Here is a 14,882-nt window from a genome sequence, read left to right as displayed (position 1 = left end):
AGCAAAGCTAGTATCTGAATTTCAATCTTGAGATTAAAGTAAATTATACATTGTTTAACTTAATGTTTTGTATTTTATACAGCAATTGTTTACTTCTTATTATGCTCCCAATCCTACTCTAGTTTACTGTTTCACTCAACATGTCATTTGTCGAGGATGGAAAATGTCATTGTCACAGTGACTCAGCAGAGACTAAAAAAACAGTCTCTGGCAAGGCTAACTGAACAACAATTTGACCTACAGGAGCTTTTCTTGTATCAAGCTCTACCAAAATTGTTAAAAGAATTCCATTACATGCGGATCTCTCAGGTTTCATAGTGTTACCAGGTTTCCTTGACTAGTTCATGAATAGGTTCATGAACATTTTCTTTTCTTTTTAAACAAAAATAGTTCATGAATAAATATTCATGAAAATCAAATTTTATGTTTCGTGAATTTCAATATTCATGAATTAGTTCATGAATTAAAATTCTTGTATGATTTTTATGCCCCCGAAGGGAGGCATATAGTTTTTGAACCGTCTGTCAGTCTGTCCGCAGTTTTCGTGTCCGGTCCATATCTTTGTCATCGATGGATGGATTTTCAAATAACTTGGCATGAATGTGTACCACAATAAGATGACGTGTCACGCACAAGACCCAGGTCCGTAGCTCAAAGGTCAAGGTCACACTTAGACATTAGAGGATAGTGCATTGATGGGCGTGTCCGGTCCATATGTTTGTCAACCATGGATGGATTTTCAAATAACTTGGCATGAATGTGTACCACAGTAAGACGACGTGTCGCGCGCAAGACCCAGGTCCGTAGCTCAAAGGTCAAGGTCACACTTAGACATTAAGGGATAGTGCATTGATGGGCGTGTCCGGTCCATATCTTTGTCATCGATGGATGGATTTTCAAATAACTTGGCATGAATGTGTACCACAGTAAGACGACATGTCGCGTGCAAGACCCAGGTCCGTAGCTCAAAGGTCAAGGTCACACTTAGACATTGAAGGATAGTGCATTGATGGGCGTGTCCGGTCCATATGTTTGTCAACCATGGATGGATTTTCAAATAACTGGGCATGAATGTGTACCACAGTAAGACGACGTGTTGCACGCAAGACCCAGGTCCGTAGCTCAAAGGTCAAGGTCACACTTAGACGTTAAAGGTCATTTTTCATGATAGTGCATTGATGGGCGTGTCCGGTCCATATCTTTGTCATTCATGCATGGATTTTAAAATAACTACGCATGAATGTGTGGCACAGTAAGACGACGTGTCGTGCACAAGACCCAGCTCCGTAGGTCAAAGGTCCTAAACTCTAACATCGGCCATAACTACTCATTCAAAGTGCCATCGGGGGCATATGTCATCCTATGGAGACAGCTCTTGTTAATTCATGAACAAGTTCATGAATATCAAGTTCATGAAAATCAAAATTAATGTTTCATGAATTTCAATATTCATGAATGTGTTCATGAATTAAAATTCATGAATAAATATTCATGAGAATCAAAATTTATGTTTCATGTATTTCAATATTCATGAACTAGTTCATGTATTACTTTTTTCATTCATGAACAAGTTCATATTGAAATTCATGAAACATAAATTTTGATTCTCATGAATATTTATTCATGAACTATTTCATGAATAAATTCATGAAGTTCATGAACCTTTTTCACAGGGGTTGTTAACACTAATTTTAGCAGTTAAGTAACTTCATTAAAATTTTCTTCAACACTCCAAACTGCTTTTAGACAAACAGACATCCCAACTCTCCCGATCCGATCGGGTTTCTCCCGATTCTGGTTGTAAAACCCGATCACCCCGATCAGAAGTCTCAAACTCCCGATTAAAAAAAACAACAACAAAACAACATAAACAACAATGAAAAAACAAAAATTATGAAATAATCCACTTCTTTGCGCCTATCTGATACTGTATGTATCACTACTGATCGAGTCTGTAAACAACACCTTTCGGATATTTTCGCACCTTATTCTACCTGTGCTGATTATTGTTTATTACACGATTCAACAAAGTTTCAAACAAAGCCAGGTGTTGATTAATGTGTCACAATTGAAATTAAAATCCAGACATTAGATATCTAATTTAATTCAATCAAATTTAGATCAGAAATTATACTGGCTTTACCTTTTTCTGTAACTTTTTGAATCGAAAGTAGATGGTCGCCGAGTCAACCTGCTAGGTTTTAAAACATTCTCTTAAATCATTGAGAAGAGGAAATGTCATGGTAAATTTTAAATATCACTTACTTAATAAATGCTGTTAAACTGTCTTTGCATCATAACAATTTGTCAAACACATCCTTTTCACTGGAGATTTAGGCAAATCTACGAAAGTGTAACAATACCGACATTGAATTTGGATAACAGGATTTGATCAATAAAAGTATTTGAGCGAGGGTGTTTAAATACTGGTTGACAGGGATGAGAATCAAACAGTAAATTTTCTATTGCTTGAACTTTATTCTTTTAGCTATATACATTTTGTTTTTACAGTCCTAACAGCTGCACTGTTGTCATGTAAAATTCACCTGGGAAGTCTTCTTTCCAACATAAGAAATAAAAGTGCAGGATTAATTCTCAGTGGTGTTTTGAATTTAGACATAGTGCTTAAAGTGCCATAACTATTATAATTTGCACAGAAGGCTTCATGTATTATTGTTCCAAAACATTAAAAATGCATGAATAATAAGATATAAGTGAATGTTTTAAGACTAGTGATTTTATAAGGGCAAATAAGTTTATATTATCATTAGATTTGTTAAAAGCTTCGTTATCATGAACATAATTACCGCGGTATAAAATCTCCCACTTGGACACCTCAATCTCCCACTTTGGAAAGCAAAAACTCCCACTTGGCATTCAGAAAAAGTTGGGATGTCTGGACAAAATGTGTATTCCCATTAACTCTTGGTCACATTGTATTTTGGTGAAGATAGGATTTATAAGTCTAGAGTTATTTGCCCTTTGTTTTGCAAAATTTGCACTTTTAAATGTAGAATATTCATGTTTATTGCGATGGTTGTAAATTGTTATGTAAATGTAATTTCACGTGAATAAGAAAATATAGCACTTGATAGCTCAGAATGATGGTATGATTGCAAGTTAGACACATTGGTCAATGGTTCTAGTCCTTTTCTGATGGATTTTTAACTAATTGATTAAGTGTTTGAGATGGCTTACAATAACAGATATTGCTGAGTGGCGGAAATGGTTTGGAAATATTCTCATAGTTGAAAACAAATACTGTGTTGAAGATACTGCTGGAGACCATATTTAGTAGGTCTAACAGTCTGTGAAAATGACATTGAAAACAATTTTGAGACATACAGCAAGAGAAAGTAGCCTGTAGGCTTGGAAATTATCCATCTTAAAATAAAATGGAACTGAAATGCAATAAACAAATTTTTACAGAAAGACCATTTATTTTGTAAAATTTAATACTTACTTCCATTTCAATAGGTATCATATTTTTATACAAAATTATGACACTGATCGTCCAAATATCTGACTGCCCGTACAAAATAAACTTGTTTAAAGGTCAAGGTCAGAGGTCAATGAGATCAATGTGAATGTTTGAATGTTTATATTTTGTTGGTCATTGACATGTTAGAGTACAGGGTGAGGGCTGTGTTTTTGATAGCACAAACAAATATTTAAACTTTTTATGAACTCATACCTTATATGAGTGTGGTGTACATAAGTTATGCCAATCCAAAATGTGTAACATGGATCGTTATTTCATAATATATATATGTATTTGAGAATACCTGTACATCATGCTATTTTATATGATTATGTATGTGTGCATTTTATACAAAATAAACCTGTCTCCCTCTGTCTGTTGACTGTCTGTGGCTTTGACCTGGTCATCATGAAACTTGCTCAGATTTATTGTGACCTGGAAAACTCGACAAAGTTTAAATAACACATATAGAATCATCATGGCCCTCTTATTAAGTTTTATTTCATTACCTTTCCCAAGGTTTTCATTTCGGTTTTGTTTATGAGGGGAAGTAAGGATTCTTCATTTATAATACTAACTCTAAATAATTGTTTATTTCAGAGTACGTGTTGAGTTTTTTACCAATGAGAAATCGTTCAAGGAGAGGCTACAGTTATATTTCATCAAAAATCAAAGATCAAGTAAGTTTTTATCTAGTATAAAATACAAGTGTGATTCATTGTCAAGTATTCTCAGACATAGTTCGACATCACTCAAGTCGAGGGATGCTTATTTTAAAAATTAAGATTTTAAGTGCTGCCATAATGAGAGGGGAGACGTTTTTGTTCAATTTACTAGTAGTTAAGTTTTATATGTCTGGAATGTTTTTTATTTCAAGTGCAATTGATGCACAAATATTCATGCTGGCTTACAGAAGGTCGCTGGTTCTTCCCAGTGCCCTACCATGCCTGAAACAATGTTGTGATGGGCATACAGGTACCGGTATACAGTCGAACTTTGCTCACTTACTTGATAATTTGAATGCCACTCTTCACTCGAAATCATCGTCGGGTCCCAGTAAAATCCACTTATATAATGTTTTATAAATTTGATGGCTTGAACTGATGATAACTTGAACAAATTTTGCCAGTCCCATCACGTTGGAGCGAATGAAGTTTGACTGCATAATAAAATGTAGTTTCATGATGTTGCTTATTGCATAATACTATCCAACATAATATTATAGGAGTATGTATATATAATATTATATATGAATAGTATACTCTTTCCTTGTGTTATGTTCACATGCAGAATGGTTTTATAAATTCTGTTTTGCAGGTTTGCGTATTCGTATATTCAATCTTGTGATCAAGCTATTAACATGTGTCTTGTATACAGTGCGAGTACTTACAGAAAACATACCGCCAGACTGGTAAGCTATTTTTCATGTTCTCATCCGTGTGGAATTTTGTGCCTACAGGGATGTAGAATTACATCTGTCCATAAATTGAGGAGATATATTGATTTTTATTCTGTCCACCTGTCTGTTTATCTGTCTGTCACAAAAGATTGTCTGGATTAATGCTGGGATTTCAGCCAAAGTTTTAGAAAGGTAGGTCAAAGGTCAAGGTCACAGTGACTTAGAGACACTTAATAACTAAAGAATGCTCAGCATCCTTAAAGTTTGTCCAGTTGGTTTGCATAACCCCTGTCTGGCTTAGGAAGAACTAAGTATGGACCGTAAACATTTTCATCAGAGTATTCTTCTGTTACGACACAGTGTTTTTGACCTATATTCAAGGTCAGTGTTCAAGGTTGGATGATCAACGTAGAGCCATCTAGTTTCAAAAGCAATCTACTTACTATTTGAAATTTTGTTAGAGGTGTGAAATTGCTATGTAAAATTTTCCTCAGACCTGGAATTTCTGTGTTTACTTAGGGTAACTTGCTGTCATTGGAATTATTTATCTCCGGACAAGTGTATTTTTGTGCTATGAGTTGTGGGCATATAGATTTGGTCTTGTCTGTGCGTCCGTCCGTCCGAAGTTCATGACGCGCCTAGCTCAAAAGTATTTGATATAAATTGATGAAACCTTGCATGAGTCTTTATCATGATATGAACTTGCGCACCTCCTATTTTTCGTCTGGCTCCGCCCCCTATTTTTAGGGGTATGGCCTTTGAAATAGTAAAAAATGCACATTTTCACCTTGTGACGCGCCTAGCTAAAAAAATATATGATATAGATTCATGAAACCTTGCACGAGTCTGATATGAACTTGCCCACCTCCTATTTTTCATCTGACTCCGCCCCATATTTCTAGAGTTATGGCCCATGAAATAGTCAGAAATACACATTTTCACATTGTGACGAGCCTAGCTTAAGAAGTTTTTAATATAAATTGATTAATTTTTTTTACCTTGCATGGGTCTTTATCATGATATGAACTTGCGCACCTCTTATTTTTCATCTGGTTCCTCCCACTATTTCCAGAGTTGTGGCCCTTGAAATAGTCAAAAATACACATTTTCACCTTGTGACACACCTAGCTCAAAACGTATTCCATAGGAATTGATTAAACCTTGCAAGCCATGAGTCTTTATCATGATATGAATTTGCGAATCTCCTATTTTTCGTCTGCCTCCACCCCCTATTTCCAGAGTTATTGCCCCTGAAATAGTAAAAAATGCATATTTTCACCTTGTGACGCGCCTAGCTCAAAAAGTATATGATATAAATTGATGAAAACCTGCACGAGTCTTTATCATGAGATAAACTTGCACACCTCTTAGTTTTTGGCTGGCTCCACCCCCTATTTTTAAAGTTATGGCCCCTGAAATAGTCAAAAATGCACATTTTCACCTAATAATGTGCCTAGCTCAAAAAGTATTTGGCATTTTTCTTGAGAATCTTAGCGCTTATTACAGAGTTTTGGCCCTTGAAATAGCCAAAATAGTGGACTTTTTGTTTGTGATGCTCATAGTATAAAAAAGTAAATCGCCTAGAATAATGAATCCTTTTTATAAAATGTTTATTGAGGCTTTACCCCCTTAAGACTGCAAACATTTGAATTATTGCCCCTTATTTGTGACAAATGTACCAGTTGGGGGCACACCCTGTGTCCTACAGACACATTCTAGTTAATTTTATTTTTGGGAGGAAGTCAGAAGGAAGATTGACACTAGAATTTTCTACATTGTTTCTGATTTAAGCAACATGACTTTATAGACAGATTTTTAAGTTATTGATATCATAGTGATGTAGATATTTTGCTCTTTAAATTTCTTTGTTCATTTTGAATCAAGAATCTGTAACTTATACTTTCATAAAGTGATAGTTTACCAGACACAGTATCAACAAACAATGGCAGTGACGTTGTGGAGGAGGTTAATTGTTGGAAGAGTATTGACAAGGAGATGTTTCAGGAACACCCTACAATTCATTGGTAAGGTTTTGAGTAATTAAATTGGAAAATATTGAGGGTTTTCTGCGAAGGCAGATCTGAGGTTTTTCATTTGCCAAAAGCCTGGAGAGAGCTATTCCACTAGTTGCTAACACATGACTTGAAACGGTATTAATAGACTAACCTTAGCTGTTGGTAACTTTCAGCTTTAGCATATGATTTAGAGATGTAGGATGTCTTGTCTTTAAGTCACCTGAGTTCAAATTGATCAAGTTGAGCTGTTGTGACCATTCGATCATCATCCACTGTCCATTCACATTTTCTTCAAACGACATCCACTCTAAAATAGTTTGGTTAAGTTGATGACACTTAGCAGGGATTATTCCTTGGCTGGCCCTGTACCAAAGATTAAAAAAGGATTATTCCATGCCAAACACTGGTCGGGTTTTTGCATGTGGACTGCATGCTTTAAGTATCATTTCGCAGGTAGGAGAGGTAAAGATAAATTATTGCTAAGATCTGATGCCAGCCATTGCTATGTTTTTGGAAAACATGAAATTTTATGTATTTAACAAATAATCAAGGTCATCAAGTTGTTTGTGACTGGATTTATCATGGTTCAGAGTTCAGATGCGCAGGAATTGAACCATGAGGGCGTTAGCCCGTCTGGTTAAATATCCAAACATCTGAACGATGATAAGCCACAAGAAAGCCTTGATTATTTCATTCTTACATGTTCATAGAAAACTTTTGATAATCAGTTATACTGGGCTTCATTTATTCAAAGAAGTATAAAATACACTGAATGGCAACAGGAGATATCTGATAATCTCGCGTAAGCTTGTGTCACCGCATTATCTTATTGAAGCGTTTGCTGACTTGATCATATCAGCAGAGTCTGACGCTTATTATGTCCCCCCTCCGAAGAAGGAGGGGTATATTGTTTTGCAGATGTCGGTCGGTCGGTCTGTATGTAGACCTATCCGTTTCGGGACGATAACTCACGAACGCTTGGGCCTAGGATCATGAAAGTTGATAGGCAGGTTGGTAATCACCTGCAGATGACCCCTATTGATTTTGAGATCTGTATGTCAAAGGTCAAGGTCACAGTGACCCTGAACAGTTAAATGGTTTCCGGATAATAACTCAAGACACTTGGGCCTAGGATCATGAAAGTTGATAGGCAGGTTGGTCATGACCAGCAGATGACCCCTATTGATTTTGAGATCAGTAGGTCAAGGTCACGGTGACCAGGAACAGTAAAACGGTTTCCAGGCGATAACTCAAGAACGCTTGGGCCTATGATCAGGAAAATTGATAGGGAGATTGATCATGACCAGCAGATGACCCCTATTGATTTAGAGGTCATTTGGTCAAAATTCAAGGTCAGATTGGCCAGGAACAGTTAAACGGTTTCTGGACGATAACATTGAGACACACTTGGGCCAAGGTCATGAAAGATGATAGAGAGGTTCATCAGACCACAGATGACCCCTATTGATTTTAAGGTCAGTAGGTCAGAGGTCAAGGTTACAGTGACCCGGAACATAAACAGTTTCCGGACAATAACTTGAGAACGCTTGGGCCTAGGATCATGAAACTTGATAGGGAGGTTGGTCATGACCTGTAGATGTCCCCTATAGATTTTGAGGTCTGTAGGCTAAAGGTCAAGGTCACATTGACCCAGACCAGTTAAACCCTTTCCGGACAATACCTTGAGAACGCTTGGGCCTAGGATCACTAAACTTAATAGGGGGGGTTGATCATGACCAGCAGATTACCCCTTTTGGTTTTTAGGTCAAAGGTCAATGTCACATTTAACCAGAACAGTAGAACTTTTGTTTACAGTGAGCAAATAATTTCTGTTCCTTGTGCAATTACTGAATGCATCAAGGGGGGCATTTCGTGTTCGACGAGCTCTTGTTAAAGTATTACACTGGCAATACTGCCGGCACATAATAAACCAAATCCGGTCCAATTTTCAAACAACTGTTGATTCCTCAGACTTCCAATCATAAATTCATTCGTTCCCCATGTAGAAAATACTAATAACATTAAAATAATACCGTCATCATTATAAACAAACAATCTGATAGAAAGTTTTTCATGACACAAATTTTTATCCTTCTTCTGTCTGTTTCATACACCGGTAAAACGAGATCTCAATTAGTTCCCATGTGATGTTGGCGAGATTTGCTCTAAATTCCTTCCAAGTTTATTTATTTTTATAGCTCTTTGATTTATCTGCGTATTAATGAACAGGTTATCATGTGGCAATTTGACATCATAATGCTCACTTACGTATCGTATTTCAACCGTTGTTTATCACAGAATATACAGAGGTTGATTTTCTTTTGTTTTAATGTCAATCAAATCGAGCCATGTAAGAAAATGTGATAAACTGAATTTGAAGCCATTTTACTCCCCAGTGACAAAACTGTCTACTACTGTGTGGGTGAAATTGAATTCGGTTTCTCCAGATACAATGTAATGCTATATACAGCTTAATGTTTTTCTTACAGGAAGTGAAGAGTAAACTTTTTAATCTGTGATATGCTATAATGTTATTTAGAAAAGAAGATGTATTCAGAGATTTTATTGTTCACTATTTCAAGATCTTAAAGCTGATTTTTAGTGGATTTATAGAAATTAAAGGAGGTCATACATACATTTTTCCATGTAAAATTTCAGAAAAATCTATCATGTTTTTTTTTTACTAAGTAGTCTGAAACTGAAAAAAATCATATACAAAGCCATTTGTTGCCCTGTTGTTTGACAGATGTTCATTTGATCAGTCATACAAATTTATGCCTAGGGAAAAAGGTTTCCATTAGTAATTAACAACAAGTAAACATTCTGTGTAAATCAACATATAATCATTGAATTACCATTGTTTTGTTTTGTTTAACACAAGATATAAATTATATATAATGTAAAATGAGTGAATACTATATATATAACTACATACATAGATAAAACTGTAATCAGTAAAGATACAGTTTTTACGATTTAATAAAATATGAAAAGAATGTTTCTATAAAAATCAGAAAATGTTATGCCCTGAAAAAAAACACACTTTTATTTACTTGTGCCATGTGCACAAAATCCCATAACCAAAACTCATCACCATGTTACACACCCATTACAATCTTTGTACAAGTTTTACTTTCTCCACTTTAAAACTTTAGGTGTATATTGCTCCCGGAGCTCTTGTTAATTTTGTAAAATTGCAATATCTGAGTAAAGACTGGTAGACTGCAATGAACTGAATAATGTCAGACAGGCACAATGAATAATATATAGCACTCATTTGTACAAATTGTATGTGTGTTTTGTTTATATTCATGATTTATTTATGCTTTGTTTTCTAAAACAATGAATAATTTTGCTTTGTTTGCAACAAACCACATTTTATAGTCGGCTAAACGATGAAATCGTTTTGACGAGTCCTTGCTGTCCAGCGATTCTCTAAGTCTAAATGGACCAAATAACACAGTGAAGGGATGTAGTTCCATTAGATTATATTTATGACTTGTAACTGTGCAATACTTGAATGTAACTCATTAAGCATAAATGTGCATTTTATGAATTGCGCAGGCTTACAAAGCTTGCGTAACATCCAGCGAAAGACAAAAAATAGTTCCACAGGGCTCCAGATAAGATGCGTATTAGCGTAAATTACGTATAGAAATAATGCAAATACGCATGTCTAATAATTTCTAAGCGTATAAAAACGTATATAAAATTACAGAAATGCACACAATGCTTTTTTAAAAACAAAATCTGAATCGTCTGGATGCGTTAGGTAACATAGCCGATCCCGATCAGCCTTAATTCTCCCACACTGAACGTATACACGCATCGTATGATTTCTATAAACTTTGCGTGGGTTTCTACACACACACATGAATTTTGCAGTCAGTAAACGGATAAATTATCGGAAGAAGAAGCTCTTACTGGTTTGTTTAGTTACTACAGATATTAAAAATGATTTTGATTCTTATTTTTCGAGAAATAAACAAATCGGCGAAACATTAAATTGTATTTTCTTGTAGTTTTTGAAATCGAAAGTAGATCGTCTATGTTTGGCTGCTTTCACGAAACAAAACAACTTTTTTATGAAAAGATTTAAATAAGAGGTAATTTAACCATAAACTTCAATGTCAGATACTGCCAATTGCTGCTAAATGTCTTCGTATCATCACAATTTGTAAAATATATTGTTGAAAATGGAGAAAAGTGTAATCGTATCCAGATATTATATTTTGGGTAAATATCGAGCTGTGTTATGAAATTTTAACATTCATGTAACATACATGATAGATATTATTGTAACAGAAATGATTCTAGAATTTATTTTTATTACACCTACATATAATCTGTGTCAGACTGGTATTCTAGTCCTGAGGCATGATCTGAAAGTAAGGCCGAGTGGTTAGAGTCGTTGACTTCAAACCATTTGCCCCTCATCGATGTGGGTTCGAAACCTCATTTGGGGCGTAGAATTCTTCACGTGAGGAAGCCATCCAGCTGACTTACCGAAGGTCGGTGGTTCTACCCAGGTGCCCGCTCATGATGAAATAGTGCACGGAGGGGCACCTGGGGTCTTCCTCCACCATTAAAGCTGGAAAGTCGCCATATGACCTAAAATTGTGTCGGTGCGACGTTAAACCCAACAAAATAAATAAATAAATAAATGATCTGAAAGTAAAAAGATGAACTGACAGTCATACTTTGGATATTGTAATACTAGAAAGAATCTAGATCGTAACCTTTCTGGAATTTTGACTGGTTTGGATAATTTGCTTACGATTCAGGTTCGCAAAAAAATGCAACCGTCACCCATTCTGCTTTTCATGATGACAAATGGCTTGATTTTTGCAGTCAGTAAGCAAATAAATTATCCCGAGAAAGAGCTCTTACCGATTTGTTTAATTACTACTGATTTTAAAAATGATTTTATTTCTTATTTTTCGAGAAATAAACAAATCGGCGAAACATTAAATTATATTTTCTTGTAGTTTTTGAAATCAAAAGTAGATCGTCTATGTTAGAGTGCTTTGACGAAACGAAACAATTTTTTTTATGAAATGATTTAAATAATTTCACCGTAAACTTCAATGTCAGATACTGCCAATTGCTGCTAAACTGTCTTCATATCATCACAATTTGTAAAACATATTGTTGAAACTGGAGATTTTGGCGGTATAAAAGAAAGTGTAATCATATCTGGATATAATATTTTGGGTAAATATCGAGCTGTGTTATGAAATTTAAACATTAAAGTAACAGACATGATAGATATTATTGTAACAGAAATGATTCTAGAATTTATTTTTATAATACATACATAGAATCAATATCAGACTTATATTCTAGTGCTGAGGCATGACCTGAAAGTAAAAATATGAAGTGACAGTCATTCATACTTTGAATATTGTAATACTAAAAAGAATCTAGAGGTAATATTTAGATATTGAAACATAAAATTTTCAGTTAGAAATCGCACCAAAGGCTGTATCAAGGGTCTACATTTTCAAAATTTCCTTGTGGTGATACCCCAAACCCTAATTGCAGGAGGGAGTATCCTCCCACACCCTCCCCCCATATTGCCACTTTACAGTTTGATACATTTGCCCTTTTACCACCTGCCACAATGCCCATTTCAAAATCTGACTGCAGTTCAAAGCGGGAAGGAACACCGCTCCCCAAACCCACCCTGCTACCGACCACGTAAAAATGGCTCAATCATTTTTTCAGCCCAGTCTGGGCCTGTCTGTCTACATGAATCAAAACGGATAATTGAAAGTACATAGACTTGGGGACTACTGACATGGTTTTGAAGCGGTTAACATGTCTGAAATAGAATAAATGATGGTTTTAATTAAAAAAGAACTGCATTTATTAATATTGATTATCTTTTCCGAAATTGGTAGCTAGTCCGAGTAACTTCTCTTAGTTTCGAATGCGCAATTTTCCTGTCAGTGTAAACATTCATGACACTATATATTGACACTCAGCAACATTTACATATCTTTAAATGCTAAAGTAAGTATACTTTAAATTCACATCCCTTATGATATGATTGAACAATACCTAGAGTGTGACACGGTTATTGCCAGGCCCCTTATCTGTAAAATATCTGAACAGTTCTTTCGTCCATCCGTTACAAATTGTATGTGGCAATCCGCGCTATAAAATTTCAATATATAAATTTTCATATTCAAATTTCATCATGTGTGAATATATACCAGCTGATAATTGCCTGTTTTGGTAATGCCGGAGGCAAATGTTTACTGGAAAAATATTTATAGTCATGGGCAGTATCTTAGTGTCACCTGTCAAATTGTAGTTTGTACTTTCAACATTTTTATTTTTGCAAACAACTCTTCAATTTTAGAGAAATATATTGGGTTTAAATACTTGTATAATGTCAATCAAAGTTTTACTAGGCATCGATTGAATGTCCATTTCATCTATTGTAACAAAATCTCTGTTCAGTTGGGGAAAAAAACTAAAACCAAACTGAAAGTGGTAGACTATACTACCAGTACATCAATCATTAGCCGACTCTCAGGCCCTTCAGGCCTTTGATTATTACATGCTTTTTAGTGCATTATTGAAATATTGAAATGCGTCTGGTGATTTCACAATGGAAAATTTCATCTATACGGAACTACAAAATGGGTAAAGCTTGGTTAAAACTACTAAAATGAATAAAAAAAAGAATGTATGTTTATTTTACCTGTGGTTCTAAAATATCTTTCACTCATGAACACCATTTCTTTCATATTCTTGAAATGATGTGGCTGCACAACACACAACTTGTGAGACTGTTGTATCTCCCCCAGTTCACTAGGTGAAAGATATTTCTATCTGACTCTGAAATATAAAAAAAAATGTATACCATTAGGAAAGAATGATTGAGTGTGGCATCAGTTCGACAGAATTTGTAAGTATAGGTATTAGAATGAAAGCAGTGCCATTGCGAACAACACAATTAATGTCGAACTTGCTTGAGAGACCACTTGCTTTAAGAGACGACTTTTTCAATTTCCGTTCTGTTTTGTTATAGAACAAATACTGTTGTTTTAGGAGACCATTTATGTAAAGAGACCACTTTTTGTCCATCCTGTAGGACTGGTGGTCTCTTAATGCAGGTTATACTGTATCATGTTTCCTTATTTAAGTAAAGTTGATTTTGACGATCGATCAAGTACGAGCACTTACTATACTTTACTGTGACCTATCTTTCATGTACACAAGCGTACGTAAGATACATTACCATACCTTTTACCTTTTCAATTATTTGTATTACACACGAAAAAAACAACTGAATTTCTTAGAAATCGTAATATTCAATTATTCAGAAATTTCATGTCTTAAGCCCTGTTTTGCAAGTATAATTAACTTCCCTGTGAGGAAAAATCTTTCAGAACTAATGGCTCGTTAGTGAAGTGCAAATGTACTATAGTACACATTAATATTTATTAACACTTAATTGCTGGCATTTTGTATGTACATGTTTAAAGCTCAGTAAATCTTGAAATAAAACCTGGAAAACTAGAGATGTAGAAATGTCATGGCTTTGACAAATACTGAAAAACAAGGGCAGTTTTTATGCAGATTGTACCTCCATTGAGACCAGATGCTTTATGCAGATTGTACCTCCATTGAGACCAGATGCTTTCTTATTTGAGATTCAGCTCTGTCTAGATCCAGACTACTTTTCCCTTAATGGGCAGATTGATGGATGTTAGTGACAGAAGGTGTTTTACAGTAGAATACAAATTATTCACAAGAAATGAACAAAAAGTATCAAGATCCTCTAAGCTTAACAAAGGATAAAATACAAAATGTTGAATCTCTATTTGGCAAGTGTGGGATTGTTTTTATTTGTTTCTTTTTTTGTCATTAAAGTATATCTTTGGAAAATGAGGATGTGTTAATCCATTCAGAAAAGTCTTATTTTGTCATTTGATATAATGTCAAACCACAATTAGTGGGGGGAAAAATGTTA

General features: G+C 35.0%; 1 protein-coding gene across 10 annotated transcripts in view; it reads left to right on the top strand.

Annotated features, from left to right (window-relative positions):
- Positions 1-14,882, top strand: part of LOC123550853 (potassium channel subfamily T member 2-like) — a 295,982-nt gene that overhangs the window by 185,317 nt on the left and 95,783 nt on the right. For all 10 annotated transcript variants that reach the window (XR_008367420.1, XM_053524976.1, XM_053524977.1 and 7 more), the window contains 3 exons: positions 4,082-4,161; positions 4,799-4,892; positions 6,791-6,904. Coding sequence is in view for 9 of the 10 variants with exons in the window: in XM_053524976.1 (XP_053380951.1) it covers positions 4,082-4,161; positions 4,799-4,892; positions 6,791-6,904 (288 nt within the window). In the remaining variant the exon portion in view is untranslated. The remainder of the gene's footprint in view (positions 1-4,081; positions 4,162-4,798; positions 4,893-6,790; positions 6,905-14,882) is intronic.

The sequence above is a fragment of the Mercenaria mercenaria genome, chromosome 15 (genome assembly GCF_021730395.1).
Source record: "Mercenaria mercenaria strain notata chromosome 15, MADL_Memer_1, whole genome shotgun sequence".
In the NCBI taxonomy this organism is placed as follows: domain Eukaryota; kingdom Metazoa; phylum Mollusca; class Bivalvia; order Venerida; family Veneridae; genus Mercenaria; species Mercenaria mercenaria.
The sequence above is the reverse complement of the archived record's forward strand: the minus strand, read 5'-3'. Positions and strand labels throughout refer to the sequence as shown.